Source organism: Pavona decussata, unplaced genomic scaffold (genome assembly GCF_977016875.1).
Source record: "Pavona decussata unplaced genomic scaffold, jaPavDecu1.1 SCAFFOLD_102, whole genome shotgun sequence".
In the NCBI taxonomy this organism is placed as follows: Eukaryota; Metazoa; Cnidaria; class Anthozoa; order Scleractinia; family Agariciidae; genus Pavona; species Pavona decussata.
Genome location: NW_028145517.1, coordinates 2,196,577 through 2,218,429, shown reverse-complemented (window position 1 = coordinate 2,218,429; position 21,853 = coordinate 2,196,577). Strand labels below are relative to the sequence as shown.

The window sequence follows — 21,853 nt, the reverse complement described above, 5'->3', positions numbered from 1 at the left end:
CGGTTTTGTTTCTGGACTAGTTGGAAAAGGTTTCTTGTAATGTTCGACACTTTCCCACAATGAGTCGGTTTGCAAAACAGATGCCTTCTCTTTTAAAAACATTTTTACTTGATTAAATACTAAGCTGACATTTACTATTCGTAACTAACCTAATAGGCCATTCTCCAAATGAGTATTAAGATATAGCCGTTGAGAAAGTAAACAATGTCATTAAAATACAGAGAAAGTGATATATTTGCATCCTGATAATACATTTTCTCTTGGGACTTTGCTTAATTTACATCTCGAACAGTCCAAAACAAACTTTGGCTCGATAATTAACAAAATGTATAAAATGTCGACTATTTTCCTGCGAAGCTTAGTTCGATAACATCTGTAGAATCGATTTCACCCTTGTTTGGAGAAACTAGGAGCTGTACTTTTCAACAAAGCCAGTATCATAACTTTCTAATTTTTAACAAAGGCCTCTAAGTCTTGTTTAATCTATATTTATGAAAGTGTAAATGGTTTGAACGCAGGAGTCATGTCATAAGTATATAAATTGACTACCAAGGTGACTGTAGTCCTGAGAAACACGGCTTGTGGTGGCAAAAACTGACGATTCGACAACGTGAGCGGAAGTCATCATCAGAGTCAACTACATTGTGGATTGTCAGTAGACGGTATAAATTACTCTGGTTATTGACATGATTGGTCAACGAAGTCGAGATCTTATTGGTCGTTTGTCAGTTAAACCGTGGGGTTATTGGCTGTGAAGACACTATTTTTAATAACATTGTCTATTGTTTGTCTGTTTCGCTCATTCAACTTCCACTTCAACTTTATTAGGTGTTTGTATAAATTTACATGTACAATTTCTTGGCACCGCAGGTAGCAAAGCTAATCTAGGCAAGCCAGGATGACAAAAAGAAAGAATGACTTTTACTGCTAAGAAAGAAGGCAGACTGAGCTATAATATCAAAGATATTAATCGTTTGTATGGTGTAGGTAGTTGTTGGCAACGGTTGAGTGGCGGTTGTTCTAAGTTAGTAAATACGCTTTCCAAACGGATTTGTTGATCGTAATCCGTACTGTAGGTAAGGAATTTGGCAGAGTCCTAGTTGATTTTGTGGTTTATTTATAAATGGTGTTCAGCAACCAAAATGTGAATGTTGATATCACCATTTCTAGTAACTCGTTTATGTTTAGTTTAAGTCGTATGTTCAAATTGATGTCAGTATCGCAAATATAAGTGGCCTGACAGTCGCAGCAATTGATCTTGTAAACTGTTCCCTGTCTACCGCCCGGTTCGGGAGTAGTTGTCCACACCAAGTTCTTAGATGTTCAAGGGCAGGTGTTTTCTTCATTTTTCTCTGAAAACTACATTTCGCAGAAAATCCGTGACAGCATGCCGAATATTTTTCATCTTCCAACAGTAAATCAGAGGATTGAGGGATGAATTAAGAAACACCAGGGTCAACGTGTACCGAGAAAACACTGTTATCGTGGTACTTTCTTCAGAGGTTATAGTAATAGCCCAAGAAAAACAAGTGTGAGGCAAATAACAAAACATAAACACGAGATATACGTAAACAGCTAAGCTTCCAAATCTCCTCAACCTTGCAACATTCACCATTTCGCCATTCTGTACCTCTTGTTGTGCAGAGAGGTCCATGGCTTGAACTTGGTTTATTTGACTTTTTACCATCCAGTAAATCTTAAATGTTAGGATTGTTGCAGTTATTTCACAAGCAATGTCGATAATGGCAAACACTACGTAAAGAATATTCACCGGGATCCAAAAACTACTTAACGAAAGAAATGCACTGAACAACCAAATTGAGATCACCACAGCAGTAACACACTTGTGGGTCACAAGTTCCTTGTAGGAGAGGAAAAAACGCACAGCTGTGAATCTGTCTGCGCTGAGAGCCATCACACCAAAAAAGGAAGCCCAAGCAAATAAACGCACAGTGGCGTAGAACGTGCTCAGTGCGGCGTCATAAAATGCGTTCTTTTCAGTGTTTTGTTCCATCTCCATGAAAAGACAAGCAACGAACAAAGGTTGGACAAGTAAACCAACACAAAGATCAGAAACAGCCAGACTCAGGAGCAATGTTTTTAACGTTTTTGGCAAGGACGAAGTTTTTCTAATGGCGTGGATTGTGATGCTGTTTAACGTGATGGCGGTATAACATGAAAACAGGTTGAAGACGCAAATAGGGACGTAAGAAGAATATAAACTTCCTTCTTTCATTGTAAAGAACTCAGTTTGAAAAACAAAACTGTGTTTCCGCCGCTTGATGTTCTCGATCTTCAAACAGGACACTGCTTCAGGCCGTTTCAGGAAAGCACTTTTAGTCTTCTTTCTTGACTATCCGGAAAAGGTTGCTTGTAATGTTCAACACTGTCTCGGGCAAGCAGACACATGAATCAAGCGTGCCACTATGACTCCGTTTGCGAAACAGATGTCTCATCTTTCAACAAAAGTTTTTACTTGATTTGAATACTAAGCTGACATAAATTTTCTTAATTAAACTGACACGCCACTCTCCAAACAAGCATTAAGGGTTAGAAAGCTAAGAATGTCGTTAAACAAGCAGACACATGAATCAAACGTACCACAATGACTCCGTTTGCGAAACAGATGTCTTATCTTTCAACAAAAAATTTTTCTTGATTTCAATACTAAGCTGACATATATTTTTCTTAATTCATTTAACCTAATACGACACTCTCCAAACTAGCATTAAGGTTAGAAAGCGAAGAATGCCATTAAAATCACTCTGAAAGAAAGTGATATACTTGCATCCTTAAAATGGGGGGCTTAATTTACATCTCAACGACAGCACAGAATCAGCTTAGGCTCGATAATTAGTAAAAAATATAAAATATCGACTTTTTTCCCGCAAAACTTATTTCTTTTTTAAATATTTGTAGAATTGATTTCACGTCTGTAGATTGTGCAAACTTTGAAACATTTTAACAGTACAGAGTAAGAGCTTTCTTTATCATCGATAATACGTATTATTATACAATGCTGATGCTATCTCAATTTTGATTGGCTAAAAGCACCCCGCTAATTCTAGATGGCGCTGTGTCATCGCGTCACATCTACAGACACTGGCGTTTATGCATGTAGGTATGACGCGTTTTTGCAGACAATGGTTTTCGTCACCTGACAAGCTAGCCGGCGGTTTGAGCAAGATTGTCATGGCGGAGTCCGCTCCAAGATTCGCGTCAGTCTCAGAAGCGGATTTAGGACGCCTTGTTGACGACAAGGACGCAAAGAACACCAAACGAGCTACCAAGACAGCTCTTAGAGTTTTACAGCAGTATTTGAAGGAGAAGAAAGTTCCCGAACCGCAAACCAAAGATGGCATCAGTAACGTTCTCAAACTATTTTATGCCGAAGCTAGAAAAGTCGATGGAACTTCTTATTCCAAAAGCACTCTCAACAGCCTGAGATTTGGACTGGGCAGACACTTCAAGGCGACTCTTGGCTTCGATATAATAAACGATCCAGCATTTGCCGAGGCAAACAAAGTTTTTGGCGCCAAGTGCGTTGAACTAAAACGACAAGGGCTCGCCAAAGTCGAACACACGCCACCGATCTGCGAAGAAGATCGTAAAAAGCTGTACGAAAGCGATGTTTTTAACCAAAACAGCCCGGAAACGCTTCAAAACAAAGTTTTTTCGAGGTTATGTTGTACTTTTGTCGCCGAGGAAGGCAAAATCTTCGTGAACTCAGAAAAGCTGATTTTTCATTCAGCACGGATGGCAAAGGTGCAAAATATGTGTGCAAAACAAAAGATGAACTCACAAAGAACCGACGAGAAAATGATGAAGGATTTGAAGGAGGCGTGATGTTCGAGAAACCAGGACCACACTGTCCTGTGGCTTCATTTGAACGGTACATACAGCACCTGAATCCCTCAAACGAATTTTTGTTTCAGCGGCCGAAGAAAAACGCCGGCATATCTGATCAAGTGTGGTACGATAACATGGTTGTCGGAGAGCGTTTGCTCGGTGAAAAAATGAAAAGGATCTCTCGAGAAGCCAAACTTTCAAAGTGTTACACCAATCACTCGATCAGGGCAATGGCGGTTACAATCCTGGACAAGTCCGGGTTTGAAGCAAGGCATATCATGGCGGTGAGCGGGCACAGAAATGAATCCAGCATTCGGAGCTATAGCAGGACTGACATTTCAACCAAGAGAAAAATGTCGGAAACCCTGACGACAGAGTGCGAGGTGAGAGGTGAGGAAGAAGCTATTAATCCGCACCAGTTATCTCCTGTTATTAGCCTTTCTCAAGAGGAATTTATTGCACAGAACTCTCATTCAGAGATAACGAAAAATTTTAATTTCTTCAACTGTAATGTCAACATTCATTAAACGCAAATCGGGAACATTTTTCATAAGACCGTACAACTTAACTTTAGAATTTTGTTCAAAAGTTTCAGTTCGATTCAGTTTTTCCTGAAACGTTTTCAGATGTTTTAAGCTTAAATCCTTTCTGTAAACCTTTTGAATTCCGCTTTACACGTTATTCACGGCTGAAACGTGTCATTGCGTGGCTTACTTTGTTGTTGTTCTGTGAAATGTCTCAACGTTTGTACATTTATAATTGTATAATAAAACAACTATTGGATTCGGTTTTCGCATGATAGCGAAATTATCAAGGCCTCGGTTTGTGTTATCCGCCTCAGCCTTCGGCTTCGGCAGATAACACAAACCTCGGCCTTGATAATTCTCGCTATCATGCTCAACCTCATCCAATAATTGCTTAATATCACAATTTGATTAAGGATTATATACATAGATTTCTAAATAGTTGACGAGCTTTGCTGATTCAACGATAATTTCTACAATAATTTTATATTCATTGGGTTGCCAACAGTAAATCAGAGGATTGAGAGATGAATTAAGAAACACCAGGGTCAATGTGTACCGAGGAAACACTGTTATCGTGGTACTTTGCTCAGAGGTTAAAGTAATAACCCAAGAAAAACAAGTGTGAGGCAAATAACAAAACATAAACACGAGATATACGTAAACTGCTAAGCCTCCAAATCTCCTCAACCTTGCAACATTCATCATTTCGCCATTTTGTGCTACTCGCTGTGCAGAGAGGTCCATGGCTTGAACTTGGTTTATTTGACGTTTTACCACCCAGTAAATCTTGAAGGTAAGGAATGTTACAGTTATTTCACAAGCAATGTCAATAATGGCAAAAACTACGTGAAGAATCCAAGTCATGGAAGATGCAGTGACTAAGCATGGACTTGGTTCTACCTAGAGAATCCAGTGCGAGAATAAAAGCTGTCTGTCGCACAAGACAAATTCTGTTTTTAATTCTTCCGAGAAGAGCAGAGCGTTTGAAATAGACCGGGCCTCTGTTCTCAGTTGGCGGCTTCGAGCAATCGGCGGCTTCGCTTTCCTTCGTGTTGATTTCGCACTGGTTTTCGGCATCTGTACCAACCTAGCCAACATTAAAAGAAATAAACCCAATATATTTTTATTGCTACATGAAAACCGTATTGTTGTTTGTAAATTAAACGATTACTATACATGTACATTCACTTACCTCAACAAATTTTGTCTTTTGTCCACACGCGGTGTAATTGAACTAACTTAACTGGAGGCAAAATAATTTATATTTCCCGCTGCCTTCCGCGAAAGTTTGTTCCTGTTACATGTTACCTGTCAAAGTCCTATTGTTAGAGAAAATTGATCCTTCTCTGATATCAATCAGTATAAACATTTAGGTGTTATAATCTCATTCCAGGTAGGATGCCGCCAAAAATGTATTTTCCATTTTATCTCCGAACGCAAATTTTGCCGATCGGCTCGTACATTTTGAACTCCAAGTCGGCAGCCTTTCAATCAATTTCGCTAAAATTTGGCCAGAGTGATGCCATCTATCTCTTCTACAAAACCGTGTCTGCGAATTTTAATACTCCTTTTGATTTTAAAGGTAGAGTTTTTTTTCCACAAGGAGTGTTGACTAATTGCCTTCCCCAACTTCATTTGCTAATAAAAGAGAAACAAACGCACTTGTCAAAAATCTGAGATACCGTTTTTCAGTGGAACGTGTTGAGAAGCGAATGCGGTGTTAATTGTTTTCTTCCGTTTATTTCCGGCGGGAGTGGAACATGATTTATAGAGACGTGTATTTTTACACAAAGCGTTCCAATTTCGAAACACATTTAAGTAAATAGTTTTCGTTAGTTAAAATCCATAATCTGGAATTATTAAGCCTTTAAAAAATATAAGGTTTATAGGGGTTTTTATAAAAACAACTAACGCTACAGCGATCCGCGCGCGGTCGGTCCTGAAAGGTGGCTGATACCTTAAGAAAAAAAGATTCGTTATTTGGCATATGTATGATAGTGCCTAACAAATGACTTAACATTTTGAATTCATTTTACTCAAGAGTCATATAGAGACATTATAGGGATAACAAATTCATAGTCATCTTGATACGGTTATCCAAAGTAAATTAGGGAAAAGGACGGTTCGTATAGAGCTTCAATAAAAGTATTGACCAAATTCTCGCTTCTCGAGGCCATGCAGGTGGAGCAATTCGCAGGGGCACGTAACGGTCCGTTTCGTTGAAATATCTGTTCGGGAAGACGCAACAAGCCTGAGAAATTTGGATTAAATTGTATAGAATAACATGCCTTTTCTCTAGCGAAAAATCGCCTCAAACTTTCGTAACAACAAAGAACTTATTCCTTTTGTTTTCGGAGTGGTAACTACGTCGTTAAATGCGGGAAAAAGGTCACCTATAGGCCCGTTTAAACGGTTTCACCATTTCCTTTAACATGCGTTCAACACAGTTCTTGAACCAAATGTCAGGGGCGTTTGAACAGGTCGTTCAGCATTGTTTAAAGCGTAAAAAAATGTTGAAAGCTTGCTGAAACTGTCTGAAATCAAATTTAAATTGGTATAAACTTTCATTCAAGATCGATCACGTTTTCTTTCGTTTGAAGAAAATGTTGAATGGCGTTGAAACCGTTTGAACACTCCGTTCATCCAACATTTGCCCAACATCCGTTCAACTTTTCAGCATTGAACGAATGTTGGGGAAATGTTGAAACCGTTTAAACGGGCCTTAACATTTTCGGAAAGCCAACAGCAGCTCGTGAAATAGGAGAAAAAGATTCTGTTCCCTAAAATTTTCAGCAATTTAAACCTGATTTTCAGCTAAAGATGCCAAACAGATCAAAGTGTATTAGTTTCCACACATTCCCCTTTAAAAAGGCCATAATGTTATGTGGGAATCCAGGAAATTACACTGATTTTAACTATGAGGTTCTCGTTGGGGGTCTCTGAATTCTTGACTAGTTAGTTACGTTAGTCTTACAAAACGGAGGGCTGACATAAAAATGTCCAAACCCTAATCTACATTGGGTTGCTATTCCACTGTTCAAGGGCAGGTGCTTTCCTTATTTTTGTCAAAAGCTACATTTCGCAGAATATCCGGCCATGACAGCATGCCGAATGTTTTTCATCTTCCAACAGTAAATCAGAGGATTGAGGGATGAATTAAGAAACACCATGGTCAATGTGTACCGAGAAAACACTGTTATCGTGGTACTTTGCTCAGAGGTTATAGTAATAACCCAAGAAAAACAAGTGTGAGGCAAGTAACAAAACATTAACACGAGATGTTCGTAAATTGCGAAGCCTCCAAATCTCCTCAACCTTACAATATTCATCATTTTGCCATTCTGTACCAAGCACTTACTGTGCAGAGAGGTCAATGGCTTGAACTTGGTTTATTTGACTTTTTACCGCCCAGTAAATCTTGAAGGTTAGGAACGTTGCAGTTATTTTACAAGCGAATGTCGATAATGTCAAACACTACGTAAAGAATATTCACCGAGATCCAGAAACTAGTAAACGAAATAAATACACTGAACAACCAAATTAACAACATAAAAGAAACAACAGGCTTGTGAGTCACAAGTTCCTTGTATGAGAGGAAAAAATAGACAGCCGTGAATCTGTCTGCGCTGAGAGCCATGACACCAAAGAAGGAAGCCCAATAAACGCACAATGGCGTAGAACGTGCTCAATGCGGCGTCATAAAATGCGTTCTTTTTAGTTTTTTGCTCCATCTCCATGACAAGACGTGCAACAAACAAAGGTTGGACAAGTAAACCAACACCAAGATCAGAAACAGCCAGACTCAGGAGCAACGTTTTTACCGTCTTTGGCAAGGATGACGTTTTTCTTATCGCGTGGATTGTGGCGCTGTTTAACATGATGGTGGTATAACACAAAAAAGGTTGAAGACACAAGTAGGGACTTGGCAGATTTCCTCTAATCATTGACATAAATAAAAAGATACTTAATTACGTACACTACCTCTAAGGAAAGGATGTATATTCTATAGTAAAACAATTCCTAAGAATATCTGCTGACCTTCACTATAACGGTCAAACTAGTTTTTACTCCAGTCTCATGAAGATGAGTGAATACTATAACTTCCCCAACTATAATTATTACACATTGAATGAAAATAACACCAAACAATATATAGATCTTATGAAAAAGAAATATATCTCTTATTGGCACCAAACCCTTCAACACTAACAAGAACTCAACTTTTATTACACAATCAAAAAAACTTATGGCCCCTCTGCTTACCTAGATCTCACAAGGAAAAACGCTTCTAGGAAAGCATTACGGAAACTAAGAATAAGCAGCCACAAACTTTTGATTGAAACAGGAAGATACGACAACATACCACGTAATGAAAGGGTGTGTAATGTTTGCAACTATAAAACCATTCGGAACATGAAATTCACTTTTTATTAGATTGCTAACTGAAAGTTATTCTTCTTTAAGAGATATGTTCTTTACTAAAATAGAACCTAGCCTTCCATTTCCACGAATATTAGCAAAAGAAACTTTACTATCGCATAAAATAAACTCAACTGACTATTATATAAAAATTAAACTTCATTTGTTTCCTGGTGCTTCGAATTGAGAGATAAACTTCTCTCCGGAATAATTACTTCTACTGTATGAATACTTTAAAATAAGCAAAGACTTCAGTTACTTTATTTGTTTATTTTATCTTATTTTATTTTATTTTATTTTTTTATTTTAAGTTCTCTTAAGAATTAGTTAACGAATCAATAATAAGTTACGCAAATAAAGCTTGTTGTTGTTGTAAGGAATTTGGCAGAGTCCTAGTCGATTTTGTGGTTTACTTGTAAATGGTGTTCAGCAACCAAAATGTGAATGTTGATATCACCATTTCTAGTCACTCGTTTATGTTCAGTTAAAGTCTTATGTTCAAATTTCTGTCAGTCTCGCCGATATAAGTGGCCTGGCAGTCGCACAAATTGATTTTGTAAACTGTTCCCTGTCTATCGCTCGGTTCGTCTTTGTCCTTAACGTAAGGCAGTAGTTGTCCACACCAAGTTCTTACATGTTCAAGTGCAGGCGTTTTCTTCATTTTTGTCTGCAAACTACATTTCGCAGAATATCCATGACAGCGTGTTGAATGTTTTTCATCTTCCAACAGCAAATCAGAGGATTGAGGGATGAATTAAGAAACACCAGTGTCAATGTGTACCGATAAAACACTGTTATCGTTGTACTTTGCTCAGAGGTTATAGTAATAACCCAAGAAAAACACGTGTGAGGCAAATAACAAAACATAAACACGAGATATACGTAAACCGCTAAACTTCCAAATCTCCTCAACCTTGCAACATTCATCATTTCGCCATTTTGTGCTACTCGCTGTGCAGAGAGGTCCATGGCTTGAACTTGGTTTCTGTGTGTTTTTACTGCCCAGTAAATCTTGAAGGTAAGAAATGTTACAGTTATTTCACAAGCAATGTCAATAATGGCAAAAACTACGTGAAGAGTATTCTCCGGGATCCAAAAACTGCTTAACGAAAGAAACGTGCTGAACAACCAAATTAGGATCACTAAAGCAACAACACGCTTGTGGGTCATAAGTTCCTTGTAGGAGAGGAAATAATAGACAGCCGTGAATCTATCTGCGCTGAGAGCCATGACACTAAAGAACGAAGCCCAAGCAAATAAATGCATAACAGGGTAGAGCGTGCTCAATGCGGCGTCGTAAAATGCGTTCTTTTCAGTGTTTTGTTCCATCTCCATGACAAGACAAGCGATGTACAAAGGTTGAACAAGGAAACCAATACAAAGAACAGAAACAGCCAGACTCAGGAGTAATGTCTTTAACGTCTTTGGCAAGGACGAAGTTTTTCTTGTCGCGTGGATTGTGATGCTGTTTAACGTGATGGCGGTATAACACGAAAACAGGTTGAAAACGCAAATAGGGACGTAAGAAGAATATAAACTTCCTTCTTTCATTGTAAGGAACTCATTTTGAAAAACAGAACTGTTTTTCCGCCGGTTAATGTTCTCGATCTTCAAACAAGACACTGCTTCAGGCCGTTTAAGGCAAGCATTTTAAGTCTTCTTTCTTGCATGACTAGCCGGAAAAGGTTTTTTGGAATGTCCAACACTGTCTCGGGCAGGCAAACACATGAATCAAACGTGCCAGACTGACTCCGTTTGCGAAGCAGATGTCTTATCTTTCAACAAAAGTTTTTACTTGATTTGAATACTAAGCTGTCATTTATTTTTCTTAATTCAGTTAACCTGATACGCCACTCTCCAAACTAGCATTAAGGTTAGAAAGGTCTGAAAGAAAGTGATATGTTCGCATCCTTATAATGGGGAGCTTAATTTACATCTCAACGACAGTCCAAAATCAGCTTAGGCTCGACAATTAGTAAAAGATATAAAAAATATCGACTATTATGCTGCGAAACTTAGTTCGTTTTTAAATATTTGTAGAATTGATTTCACGTCTGTAGATTGGGAAAGTTTGAAACATTGTAACAGTACAGAGGAGAAGCTTTCTTTATCATCGATAATACGTAATATCACAATTTGATTAAACTAAGGATTATATACAGAAATTTCTAAATACTTGAAGAGCGTTGCTCAGCTGTTTCAACGATAATTTTCGACAATAATTTTAAATTCAGGTTACTTAACAGCTAACCGAGGCATTTCTCGACATTTTGTGTAGATTTAGATTTTAGACCACACATTGTTGTTCTTTTAAATAATTTTGTTTGAAAGTTTGTTAGAGTTGATTTTCTGGAGCACTTTTCAATTCTTTTCAATTTTCAATATTCAGCTATAAAAAGGACATAAAACAATGCAAACGTTTGAGTTTTTAAAATTCACAATAAGCTAAAATAAGCTAAAATATTTAACGTAGTGGGTACTAAATTATTACATGATTTTTATATGTAATGTTTAAAACACGAGCAGCAGTGTGTTATCGGGATTTCAAACCGCCACGAGGCGCAGCCGAGTGGTTTTAGACCCGATAAAACACGTACTGCGAGTTTTTTGAACGGCTTCAAAAACATTCCTGGAAAAGCGTGTGTCAAGAGAGTTCATACCAATGATACTTTTGTGAACGTTGGAAATTAGCATACGAGAAAAACATTAAACACCGCATACTAATAAGGAGGAGGTTTCCGTAGCATGAAGAGACTAAAATCTCCTCTGCGAAGTACAATGACGGACGAAAGATTAAGCTCCCTAGCAATCCTTCATATACATAAACATAAGAACTTGGATATTGACAGGTTGGTAACGGAGCTTGCCCGTCTTAAGGGTCGACGCCTCGCCCTTTGCTGTGACCTGTCTTCATTGTTTTTGTATTTTTTTCTTTTCGGAACACTGTAGCTTACAGAAAATACTAGGGAAATGGTTAAAATAAACAACTTTCCACTGCATTTTTGCCCCATTATTTATTGAAAATGCCCCGCAGAAAAACCAGGAGATGGCATTTCCAAGACCCTAAATTTCAAAATCTTCTGCGGGAGCATGCCCCCAGACCCCCCAGTTGTAAGCGCCTTTGGCGCTTACGAAAAATTTATTCTCGTGCGTACATCTTCAAAATCCCACGCTACGCCCCTGTATATATATATTAATTAAAACAAATTAATGTGTATCAATCAGTCTTGAATTCTGACGCTGCAAGTGCCTTTTCACAACCTTTAATAATCTGTTTACTACCTGTCAGTTTCCTCCGCTAACAGTTTGTTTTTACATAAAACAGCAACAAAGGCATTTCCACCTTGTGAATCAGAAATAAGAACCAAAGTGGATTGAAATCAACCAATCTCAAGCCATAAAAGCTGTTGAAATAAACTACTTGTTTTCTAAGACGTCCGCTCATTGATAGCAATATAAATGTCCTTAGTTTATAACAATTTAGCGTTCGCGCATTGCTGAAAGCCACACAGATGTCCTTTAAAGAGCCACAGAAAAATATATCCTCCTGCATTCGGATTCTTACCGCCTGATTCCAAATTTACAAAGAGAAAGAAAAATTTGTCATTGTTTACTTCCTCCTTCAGACGTGATGATAAGGAAATTTCACGTCGTACACTGCATAAAAAAACAGCAAAGAAATGTATCAAAATGCGTGATGCAGGTGCAAAGTTATTGTTTTGCTTACTAAATCTACTGCTTGACGTTCTGGTTGTACTTAACTGGCTCCCTAATCAGTCTGTTTTTTGGGTGACGGGGGAAGGGGTGGGGGTAGTTTTGTTTAACTAACTTGCTCGGCCCCACCAGTCGTTATAGCCTTGCTACGGGCCTGAATGGGCTTATACATTATCAATGAGGTTTTGAATGGAAGTAGAAGCGAGTAAACATTACACTTGGCGAGACGAACTCAATGCAAAGCACTTAAGAAGAAGGGATTCTTTATATGTGCATATGTATGATAGTGCCAAACAAATTACTTATAACATTTTTTAATTTTACCCAAGAGTCATATCGACACACTATAGCGATAACAAATTCACAGTCCTCCTGATACGGTTATCCCAGTAAATTAGGGAAATGGGCGGCTCGAAGAGTTTCAATAAAAGTATTGTCCAACTTCTCCCTTCTCGAGGCCATGCAAGTGGAGCAATTCGCAGGGGCACGTTACGGTTTGTTTCGTTGGAATATCTTTTCGGGAAGACACAACCCGCCTCAGAAATTCGGATTAAATTGTGAAGAAAAACATTCCTTTTCTCTACAGAAAGGTCACCTCAAACTTTGGCAACAAAGAAGAACTTATTCCTTTTGTTTTCGGAAGGGTAACTACGTCGTTAAATGTGGGAAAAAAGGTCAGCTAAAGGCCCGTTTAAACGGTTTCACCGTTTGCTTCAACATGCGTGCAACACAGTTGTTGAACCAAACGTCGGGGGCGTTTGAACAGGTCGTTTAACATTGTTGAAAGCGTATAAAAATGTTAAAAGATTGTTGAAAGTGTGTTGAATCAAATTTAAATTGGTATAAACTTTCATTGAAGATCGAATCAACATTTTCTTCGTTCTTGAAAATGTTGAATGGCGTTGAAACCGTTTGAACACTCCGTTCATCCTACATTTGCCCAACATCCGTTCAACTTTTCAGCATTGAACGAATGTTGGGCAAATGTTGAAACCGTTTAAACGGGCCTTAACATTTTCGGAAAGCCAACAGCAGCTCGTGAAATCGGAGAAAAAGATTCTGTTCCCAAAAATTTTTAGCAATTTAAGGACGGCGCCTACTTTTGTTACTGCGCATACGTTCTGCGCATCTCGAGATACTCGGGTTTCCTAAGGGTGGCATCCTCGTTCCCAGAGCCTATGATCTTTTGGTCAGCGGTTGGATCGTAGGCCCTGGTAAGAGCCGTTACCGGATGTCGTGATAGCGCACGCTCAGTGTGATAAATTACCATTGCACTTGCTCAGTATTATTATTGCTCAGTACTCCTCAGTATTAGGAAGTAAAGACAAATGCGCAGAAGCGTAGCATTTTTCACCTTATAGCGCATCAGGTTTTCAACACCCAATGAAAAAAAAGATATTTTTGGATGAACCCAGAGCCACTCGTTCAACAATTTAAAAAAAAAACGTTGAGGCTCTGGGGACGAGAATGTAAGGGTGGTGCCTACTAATACAGGGATATTTTTTGCGCGGTTTAAAACTATGCGGAGAAAGCAGAACTTAGCAAGTGCTCTTGGTACCCAAAAAGTAAATTAGGGGTAACCATACATTTTCCAGAGATACATTGTTTTGTATTTTACTGTTTTTTTTAGAATAATTGTTGCTTAATTATCTCTAAAAGATGCATGGTTACCCCTAAATTTCTTTTTGGATTTCAATAGCCCTTGCTAAGATCTGCTTTCCCCGCATAGTAACAAACCACAAAAATACTTCTTTATTAGTAGGCACCGTCCTTAAATATGATTTTCAGCTAAAGATGCCAAAGTGTATTAGCTTGCAAACATTCGCCTTTGAAAAGCCCATAACGTTATGTGGGAATGTAGGAAATTACACTGATTTTAATTATGAGGTTCTCGCTGGGTGTCCGGCTCTGAATTCTTGACTAGTTAGTTACGTTAGTCTTACAAAACGGAGGGCTGAGATAAAAAATGCACAAAGTCAATCTACATAGGGTTGCTTTTCCATTGTTCAAGGGCAGGTGCTTTCCTTATTTTTGTCCAAAAGCTACATTTCGCAGAATATCCATGACAGCATGCCGAATGTTTTTCATCTTCCAACAGTAAATTAGAGGATTGAGGGATGAATTAAGCAACACCAGGGTCAATGTGTACCGAGAAAACACTGTTATCGTGGTACTTTCTTCAGAGGTTATAGTAATAACCCAAGAAAAACAAGTGTGAGGCAAATAGGAAAACATAAACACGAGATATACGTAAACTGCGAAGCTTCCAAATCTCCTCAACCTTGCAACATTCACCAATTCGCCATTCTGTATCACTTGCTGTGCAGATAAGTCCATGGCTTGAAGTTGGTTTATGTGGCTTTTTATCGCCCAGTAAATCTTGAAGGTTAGGAATGTTGCAGTTATTTCACAAGCAACACTGATAATGACAAAAACCACAACAACAATTTTCACAGGCATCCAGAAACACATTAATGAAAGAAATGCACTGAACAACCAAATTGAGATCACCACAGCAGCAACACGCTTGTGAGTCACAAGTTCCTTGTATGAGAGGAAAAAATAGACAGCTGTGAATCTGTCTGCGCTGAGAGCCATGACACCAAAGAACGAAGCCCAAGCAAATAAACGCACAGTGGCGTAGAACGTGCTCAATGCGGCGTCATAAAATGCGTTCTTTTCAGTGTTTTGTTCCATCTCCATGACAAGACAAGCGATGTACAAAGGTTGGACAAATAAACCAACACAAAGATCAGAAATAGCCAGACTCAGGAGCAATGTTTTTAGCGTCTTTGGCATGGACGAAGTTTTTCTAATGGCGTGGATTGTGACGCTGTTTAACGTGATGGCGGTATAACACGAAAAAAGGTTGAAGACGCAAATAGCGACATAAGACGAATATAAGCTGCTTTCTTTCATTGTGAAGAGCTCTGAAAACAAAAACTGGATTTCCTCTAGGGGAAATTCTCAGCAAACGCTACTCAACGGAATGTGCAAACAGTTTTTCTTCACGACGACATGGGGAAGGCTGCTATGGATGTTCCACACATTGTTCTCATGTATTCTCTCTCTGTTTAACTTGTAAACAGGTGCATTCTTTCTTAAGAGACGTTTGCGTTGCTTGAATATTAAGTAGCTGTATTTTTGTTATCCGAATTTAACTGACAGACTGTAAGAGTCTATAAATTTTAAGCTTCTCTTACCACAGCAGGTCGAGAATCTACATCTCATCCTTATCACCGCCATACACCGTAGCCCACCCTTAAAAAAAATACCTGAAGTTTTCCGTTGTAACAAAAGTCGACGTAAGACTTGTAATATTTGTATCTGTTTGTTATGTTCATTTGTCAACGCCGCCCAGGTGGAAACCACGTGAAAATCACCTTATAATTGTGCCTAGCGTTTCAAAAGCAGGTGGATACGTTGAAGTTGAATAATTTCGTTTTTATTTTGGTCGTTTAAAATTAGACCCAACAGGAAATGTACAGCAATAGTTTGATGTAATATATCAAGCATAATGAAGAGTGTTTCATCCAATTTTCAAACACCGGGAAGTGGGATGATAAAACGAGGCGCTCTTTCGGGTGTTTGATTTCGCTTCTTAAACCATTGATTATTCTTGGGGAAATTCCAGGCAAAAAATCGGCAACTGTTATGATAATTAGGATCACAATTCCAAACCTCCTGATTTCCTTGGCATTTCTTGAGATGCTTCAATCATAATCGCATCACTGTACAGATTACGAGTACCTGCAAACAGCTCATTGATGCAGTGTCGATACTGCGCGAAAAGCATTTAGACACACGCACAGATAGGAGCCCATTTTCTGTAGTTAAAAGCTCCATTCATTTAATTTATGACGGTTGCACACGTGCAGTTTTCCTTGACAAATTCAGCGTTTGACGAGTTTTAAATTATTGTGCCTGCGACAAAATATGTCAAGTGTTTTCTTGAGAAGACTTCTTGTCGAGAAGCTGGAATACAATAATTCACCAACGAAACCTGTCAAAGAGAGCCTGTCCTGAAAACAATTTGTCTTGTTGAGTAGCCAAGTCTGTCCGCTTGAAACTTGTGTGAATGAACACAAGTTTTTCCTTAGCATGGTTTTGTGGCGCGTTTTATTTTCTCGTTTTTTTCTCGACAAGCCTCCTTGTTCACGGAATGACAAAACCATTGTCCACGAAGGAAAACTTGTCGAGTAGCAAACCTAGCCCGCGAGCATATGTTTTTTCAGTTTTTATATATCCAACTTATTTGCTTTGGGCTTTATTTTATTGTCGTAAGGCTCAGGCAATGCCGGGGTATGCCGGTGGATAGGGGTTGTGGTATGGGGGGGGGGGGGGAGGGGGGTAATCCGCGCATTGTTCCTTAAGAAAGGCAAAACTTCTTAAAGAGCTAGTATTAATATCTAAGGGACCTCAAGCCTGAAATGCCTTCTTTCTCTAAGAGCAACATTGTTCGTAAACCAATGACGTTCACGTTCTCATAAGATCAGCTGCTGTTGAAAACAGTTGCTCCTTGTTGAAGACAGTTTTCCCGGTCATGTTCATTCGCCATCTTTAAATTTTAAATTTCAGTAGTTTGAGAACGAGATTTTCTTGGCACCAAAAAATTTTGCGTGGCGTTATGTGGCAGTGAAAGTTGCGCAGAAATTGTTAAATGATTATAATATTTTTCAATGGATAAAAAACTAAATGAAAATGAAACATAGAAAGAAAATAAAATATTGAATGAATATAAAATGTTGAATGAATACATAACATTGAACATGAATGGTCATATAATGTATAATTGTATATAATGGTTATTTAATAATAATATATATTGAATGACAAGCAATATTTTTTTTTTAATGTGAATGAATATAAAGTCGATGAATTTTGCGCCCCGTCGCTAACCATGGCCGGCAATTAAAGACACGTATGCAATGTGCGATAGTTGTATCATTAAGCCAGCAATAAGAGCGAAGGCGATCGGTCTCGAGAGTAATGCCTTTAATCATGTTTGGTGGTTACTAGTCGTACCATATGACACTTGAAGCCCACACAATACCACATTCACACTTAACACTATCAGTCAGTGTAAATCTACTTGTTGTGACTTTATGATCACTTTAAAGAAAACTTTGTGAAACTTGTTATTGAATTTATGCTTTTCAGAGCGCGGGCTGACCGCAGGTGGGTTACTCAGGTATTCTTGGTTTTCACATGACGTCATAAAAAACTGAAATTCATAACTAAACACAATTTTGGGTTTTTATCTTCATCGCATATAAGAAAATCTAAATTTCCATCGGCTTGCTTGTTTTCAGCAGGATAGCATTCTTTGTTTTGAAAATAGAGCAGTTTGAATTTTAGATTTTTGCGCAGTGCGTGACAGAAGGATTGCTGCTCTTAACATGTCACGTACATGAAAACATCGATTCGCCTCTTTGTTTTTTTTAGGTCTGATCAGCTAACATGTAAAAGAAGCGTTAATGTCAATGTGTGAAAGTTCAGCAGAGAGAAGAAAGGCTTTGAAATAGCCAAGGTAAACTCCAGTTGTTTTTTGCTGGTTTCCAGCCGCCATGTTGGTGCCCATCAGACGGGGCACCAACATGGCGTCCCAAACTAAACTCTGTAATTTTCCGTGGTACATTTTCTCGAATGCCTCGATTAGGAGATATCGCACAGCCCTTTGGCTTTCATACGTTGTTTATGTATCACTCTTCTACAACATATCAATTTCTTGACTTTATCTATTGAATGGTTGAGGATTTTATTTTTTCACTTGCGTGACGATGTGTGAGGTGAAAACCACCTATAAACGTGACGGGGGGGTCCGACGTATTTTTTTGGGTCTAAAATTTTCAACTCCTGTATTTTTTTGGGTTGAAGATTTAACCGTGTATTTTTTTGGGTCTGAAAAATCTGCGCGTATTTTTTTAATGTATTTTTTTTTGGTCTAAAATGTCCAGTCTTGTATTTTTTTGGGTGCACAATATAAGGTCCATGTATTTTTTTGGGGTGCATTTATTAGGCTCCGTCGGACCCCCCCCCCGTCACGTGTATACCCGAGTAACCCATCTGGGGGGCTGACAAGATTCGTTTGATTGATAGATTTCGCTTCTGATTTCCTTCTGATTGCCTTATTTAAGGACGGTGCCTACTATTGTTACTGCGCATACGTTCTGCGCATCTCGAGATACCCCTGTTTCCTACAGGTGGTGCCTACTAATACAGGAATATTTTTGTGCGGTTTAAAACTATACGGAGAAAGCAGAACGTGCCAAATGCTTTTGGTATCTCAAAAGAAAATTGGGGGTAACCATGCATTTTTCAGAGATAATTAAGCTTCAATTTAGGAAAAAATCCCATACATTGCTTTATACTTTGGCGTTTTTTGGAGATATTATTGCTTAATAATCTCTGAAAGAAGCGTGGTTACCCCCAATTTTCTTTTTGGATTCCAATACGCCTCGCTAAGATCTGCTTTTCTCGCATAGTCATAAGCCGCACAAAAATACTGCGGTATTAGTAGGCACCGTCCTTAAAAGCGCACGCGCACTTTGGCTAATTTGCAACTTTTGAAATTGATGGCGAGGTGTGTCTATCGTGCGAGCAAAACAGAGTTGGATTTTGGATTAAAGCTCGGTGGTTGCGTGGTTTTATGGAGGGTATTTTTTTTTTCGGACTTTCGGGAAATTTTAGGGCTGGGACTCTATATTCAGGAAATCGCTGAACACCTCTTACATATTATTTGTTTCATTAATTGATTGAGCTTAGCATCAAGGGAAACCTGTCACGTCTCTAACGCATGCAAGCGCTAATGACACAAGAAATTATGCGCAGAAAGGATGAGCATTGTAATGCAACGATAGTGTCTTTGTTTATGTTGCCATTATATTATTTGCCTTGCAAAATAAATAATAAAATAAATAATAATAAATCACTTTATTTAAGTGTCAAATGTATTTAGCGCAAAGCAGTTTTTGGGGACGGCGTTATCAAGATCGAATTGGAATTTAGAAATGTTGGTTTTTGAGGAGAGGGGAAAACCGAAGTACCCAGAGAAAAACCTCTCGGAGCAAGGGCAAGAACCAACAACAAACTCAACCCACATATGACGCCGAGTCCGGGAATCGAACCCGGGCGACATTGATGGGAAGCGAGTGCTCTCACCACTGCGCCATCCCAGCTCCCAAACCACGCCCATCGTAATACCTTCCCTCCCACCCTTAAAAAACCCAAACTCCACAAAACACTTTTGAACCAAAATACAATTATTACTGACAATGACAGGAGCTATCATTCTCACATATTTCCAATCTCAATTATAGCATCAAGCACGTTACCAGTCCTTCTTAACACTTTAACCGCAAGGTTTCTCTCTACATCGAGCTGCTTTACAATCAAGTCAATGTCAGCCTTTTCCAGGCCCTCTTCGCTCTCCGAAATTTCTCCAAATGCTAAAAATAAAGCTCTGTTGTAGAGCATGCCCTGAATATTGTCGCATGTTGCCATTTTGCCTTTGTGGACAAGTTTTAGCTTTGACACAGGAATGCTAACAGCATTTGAAATGACCTGTAAAATTGTTTTTCCATCCTTTGTTCTTCGCACACATAGTTCATGCTTCACTTTATTGTGTTTGATGACAATTCTAACAGTTTCCTTTGCAAACACATCTTCATCTTTTTCGCTGTCTTTTACTGAAATGGAAGATATCCCTTCCATCATTTTGCTTAGATGATCACAATCAGAAGTTTTTTCACCATCCTTTTCACCCTCTGCTTTCCCCACACAATCTTTATCAATACAGGTGGAAAGGTCTCGGAACCCATCTTGCTTGTTATTTACTTTAGTTTTGGAATCGGACTGGCATATTTTTCCCTCAGGAGTACTATCGTCCGTCGACAGTGCTGATCTCATGAGAAGTGTATTGCTGGAACATTCTGAAGAAAGATTAACATTACTCTTAAACCTTGCCTTATTACCTTTTGAACTTTCAGTTGAAGTAAAATCAAAACTGTCTTTTCTGTTATCCTGGCAAACCAGTTTAGGGTACTGCCAATGCCTTACTTGACACTCCTTGGAACTACACAAAACAAAACAGAACAAAATTCAATAGGATTTATCAATAGGATTGACAAGGTAATTAGGTCACCCTAAATTGTAAAAAGATTTGAGTGCTGACATTTCGAGCAAATAACCCTTCATCAGTGCAAAACATTTGCTTAGACGGCGAGCTTGAGAATCAGTGGGGAAGAACACAAGATATTTGAAGCGCGAGTTGTGCATGCTAGCAGCAAAGCCATGAGCAGCATGGGCACCGGAAGGCGAGCGCTTCTGATGACCATGTTAAATGCCGCTTTGCCACTCACATGCACGACTCGTCCCCTAAATATTGTGCTCACTCAGTTTTTTGTGTTCTTCCCTGCAGATTCTAGAGCAAAAGGGAGACTGCTTGCAGTCTAACGTTTGCTCTCACAAACCAGCCAAACCATAGAGGGTCTAAGGCCCCCAACAGAAGGCTGGTCCCCAGTGCAACCCTCCAAGTTAAAAGTTTCAGAGCCAGTTGGTAAGCTTTCTTTATGCAGAACCTGCCTGCAGAGCATGGCAAGTGCATGCATGAATTTTTAGAAAATGCCTCTGCAAGGGCAAGACCTCGTTGAGTTCTGCCATGCTCTGCAGACTCAGTCTGGCAGAGACCAATCCACTTGTTAGTTGTCCATTTTATTGTTGTTTTCAAGCAGTCTTTGTTTTTGCTGGGAGGTTGGGAGGTTGGTTAAAAATTTTGGGATGAGAAAAAAAGCATGGTATTCCTAAGGGTTTAGGATGGTACTTTTTGCTACTGTGCATAGGCTTTGCGTATCTCGGGATGTTCCGAGAAACTCGGATTTTTTTTAATGACGGTACCTACTAAAACAAGAATATTTTTGCGCGGTTTATGACTCCCGATCATGGTGACTATGCAGGAAAAAACAGATCTTAGCAAGGGTTGTTGGAATTCAAAAAGAAACTAACGGGTAACCATGCATTTTTCAGAAATAATTAAGCTTCAGTTTGGAACAGAAATACCATACATTGTTATACATTGTAAAGCCTCGTAGAATTACTGTTCAACTTTGCTTTAGATGAGCTTGGTTATCTCAGCAAAATGCGTGTTTGCCCTTTGGTCATATACCGCGCAAAAATATCTCTGCATCAAATCAAAAACAAAAATTACTCAAATTTTGAATTATAAGAAACAATTACCAATAAAAGACTTGTTCACAAGCAGCACAGCGCTTCATAAATCTTTGTTTATGTCCGCAGTTTGCGCAGAGAATTTCTCCCTTCAATTCCGCCATTTTGACTCGGAAAAG

General features: G+C 38.8%; 1 protein-coding gene and 1 pseudogene across 1 annotated transcript; both read right to left on the bottom strand.

The window, feature by feature from the left end:
* Positions 1-4,315: 4,315 nt before the first annotated feature.
* On the bottom strand, positions 4,316-10,604 carry LOC146471587 (uncharacterized; annotated as a pseudogene).
* An 8,591-nt stretch (positions 10,605-19,195) lies between these two features.
* Positions 19,196-21,850, bottom strand: LOC146471586 (uncharacterized). Its single transcript, XM_085120155.1, has 2 exons — positions 21,744-21,850; positions 19,196-20,583 (listed from the first exon to the last, which is right to left on the bottom strand). Exons 1-2 carry the CDS (start codon positions 21,836-21,838, stop codon positions 19,803-19,805), a joined length of 876 nt encoding a protein of 291 aa, XP_084976281.1. The 5' UTR covers positions 21,839-21,850; the 3' UTR covers positions 19,196-19,802.
* Positions 21,851-21,853: the final 3 nt, after the last annotated feature.

Bases quoted from the DNA above. Each gene is read 5' to 3' on its own strand.
- LOC146471586 (XM_085120155.1), bottom strand. From the start codon at position 21,838: ATGGCGGAATTGAAGGGAGAAATTCTCTGCGCAAACTGCGGACATAAA. The intron at 20,584-21,743 runs GTAATTGTTTCT...TGTTTTGTGTAG, and splicing joins TGTGAACAAGTCTTTTATTG to TTCCAAGGAGTGTCAAGTAA.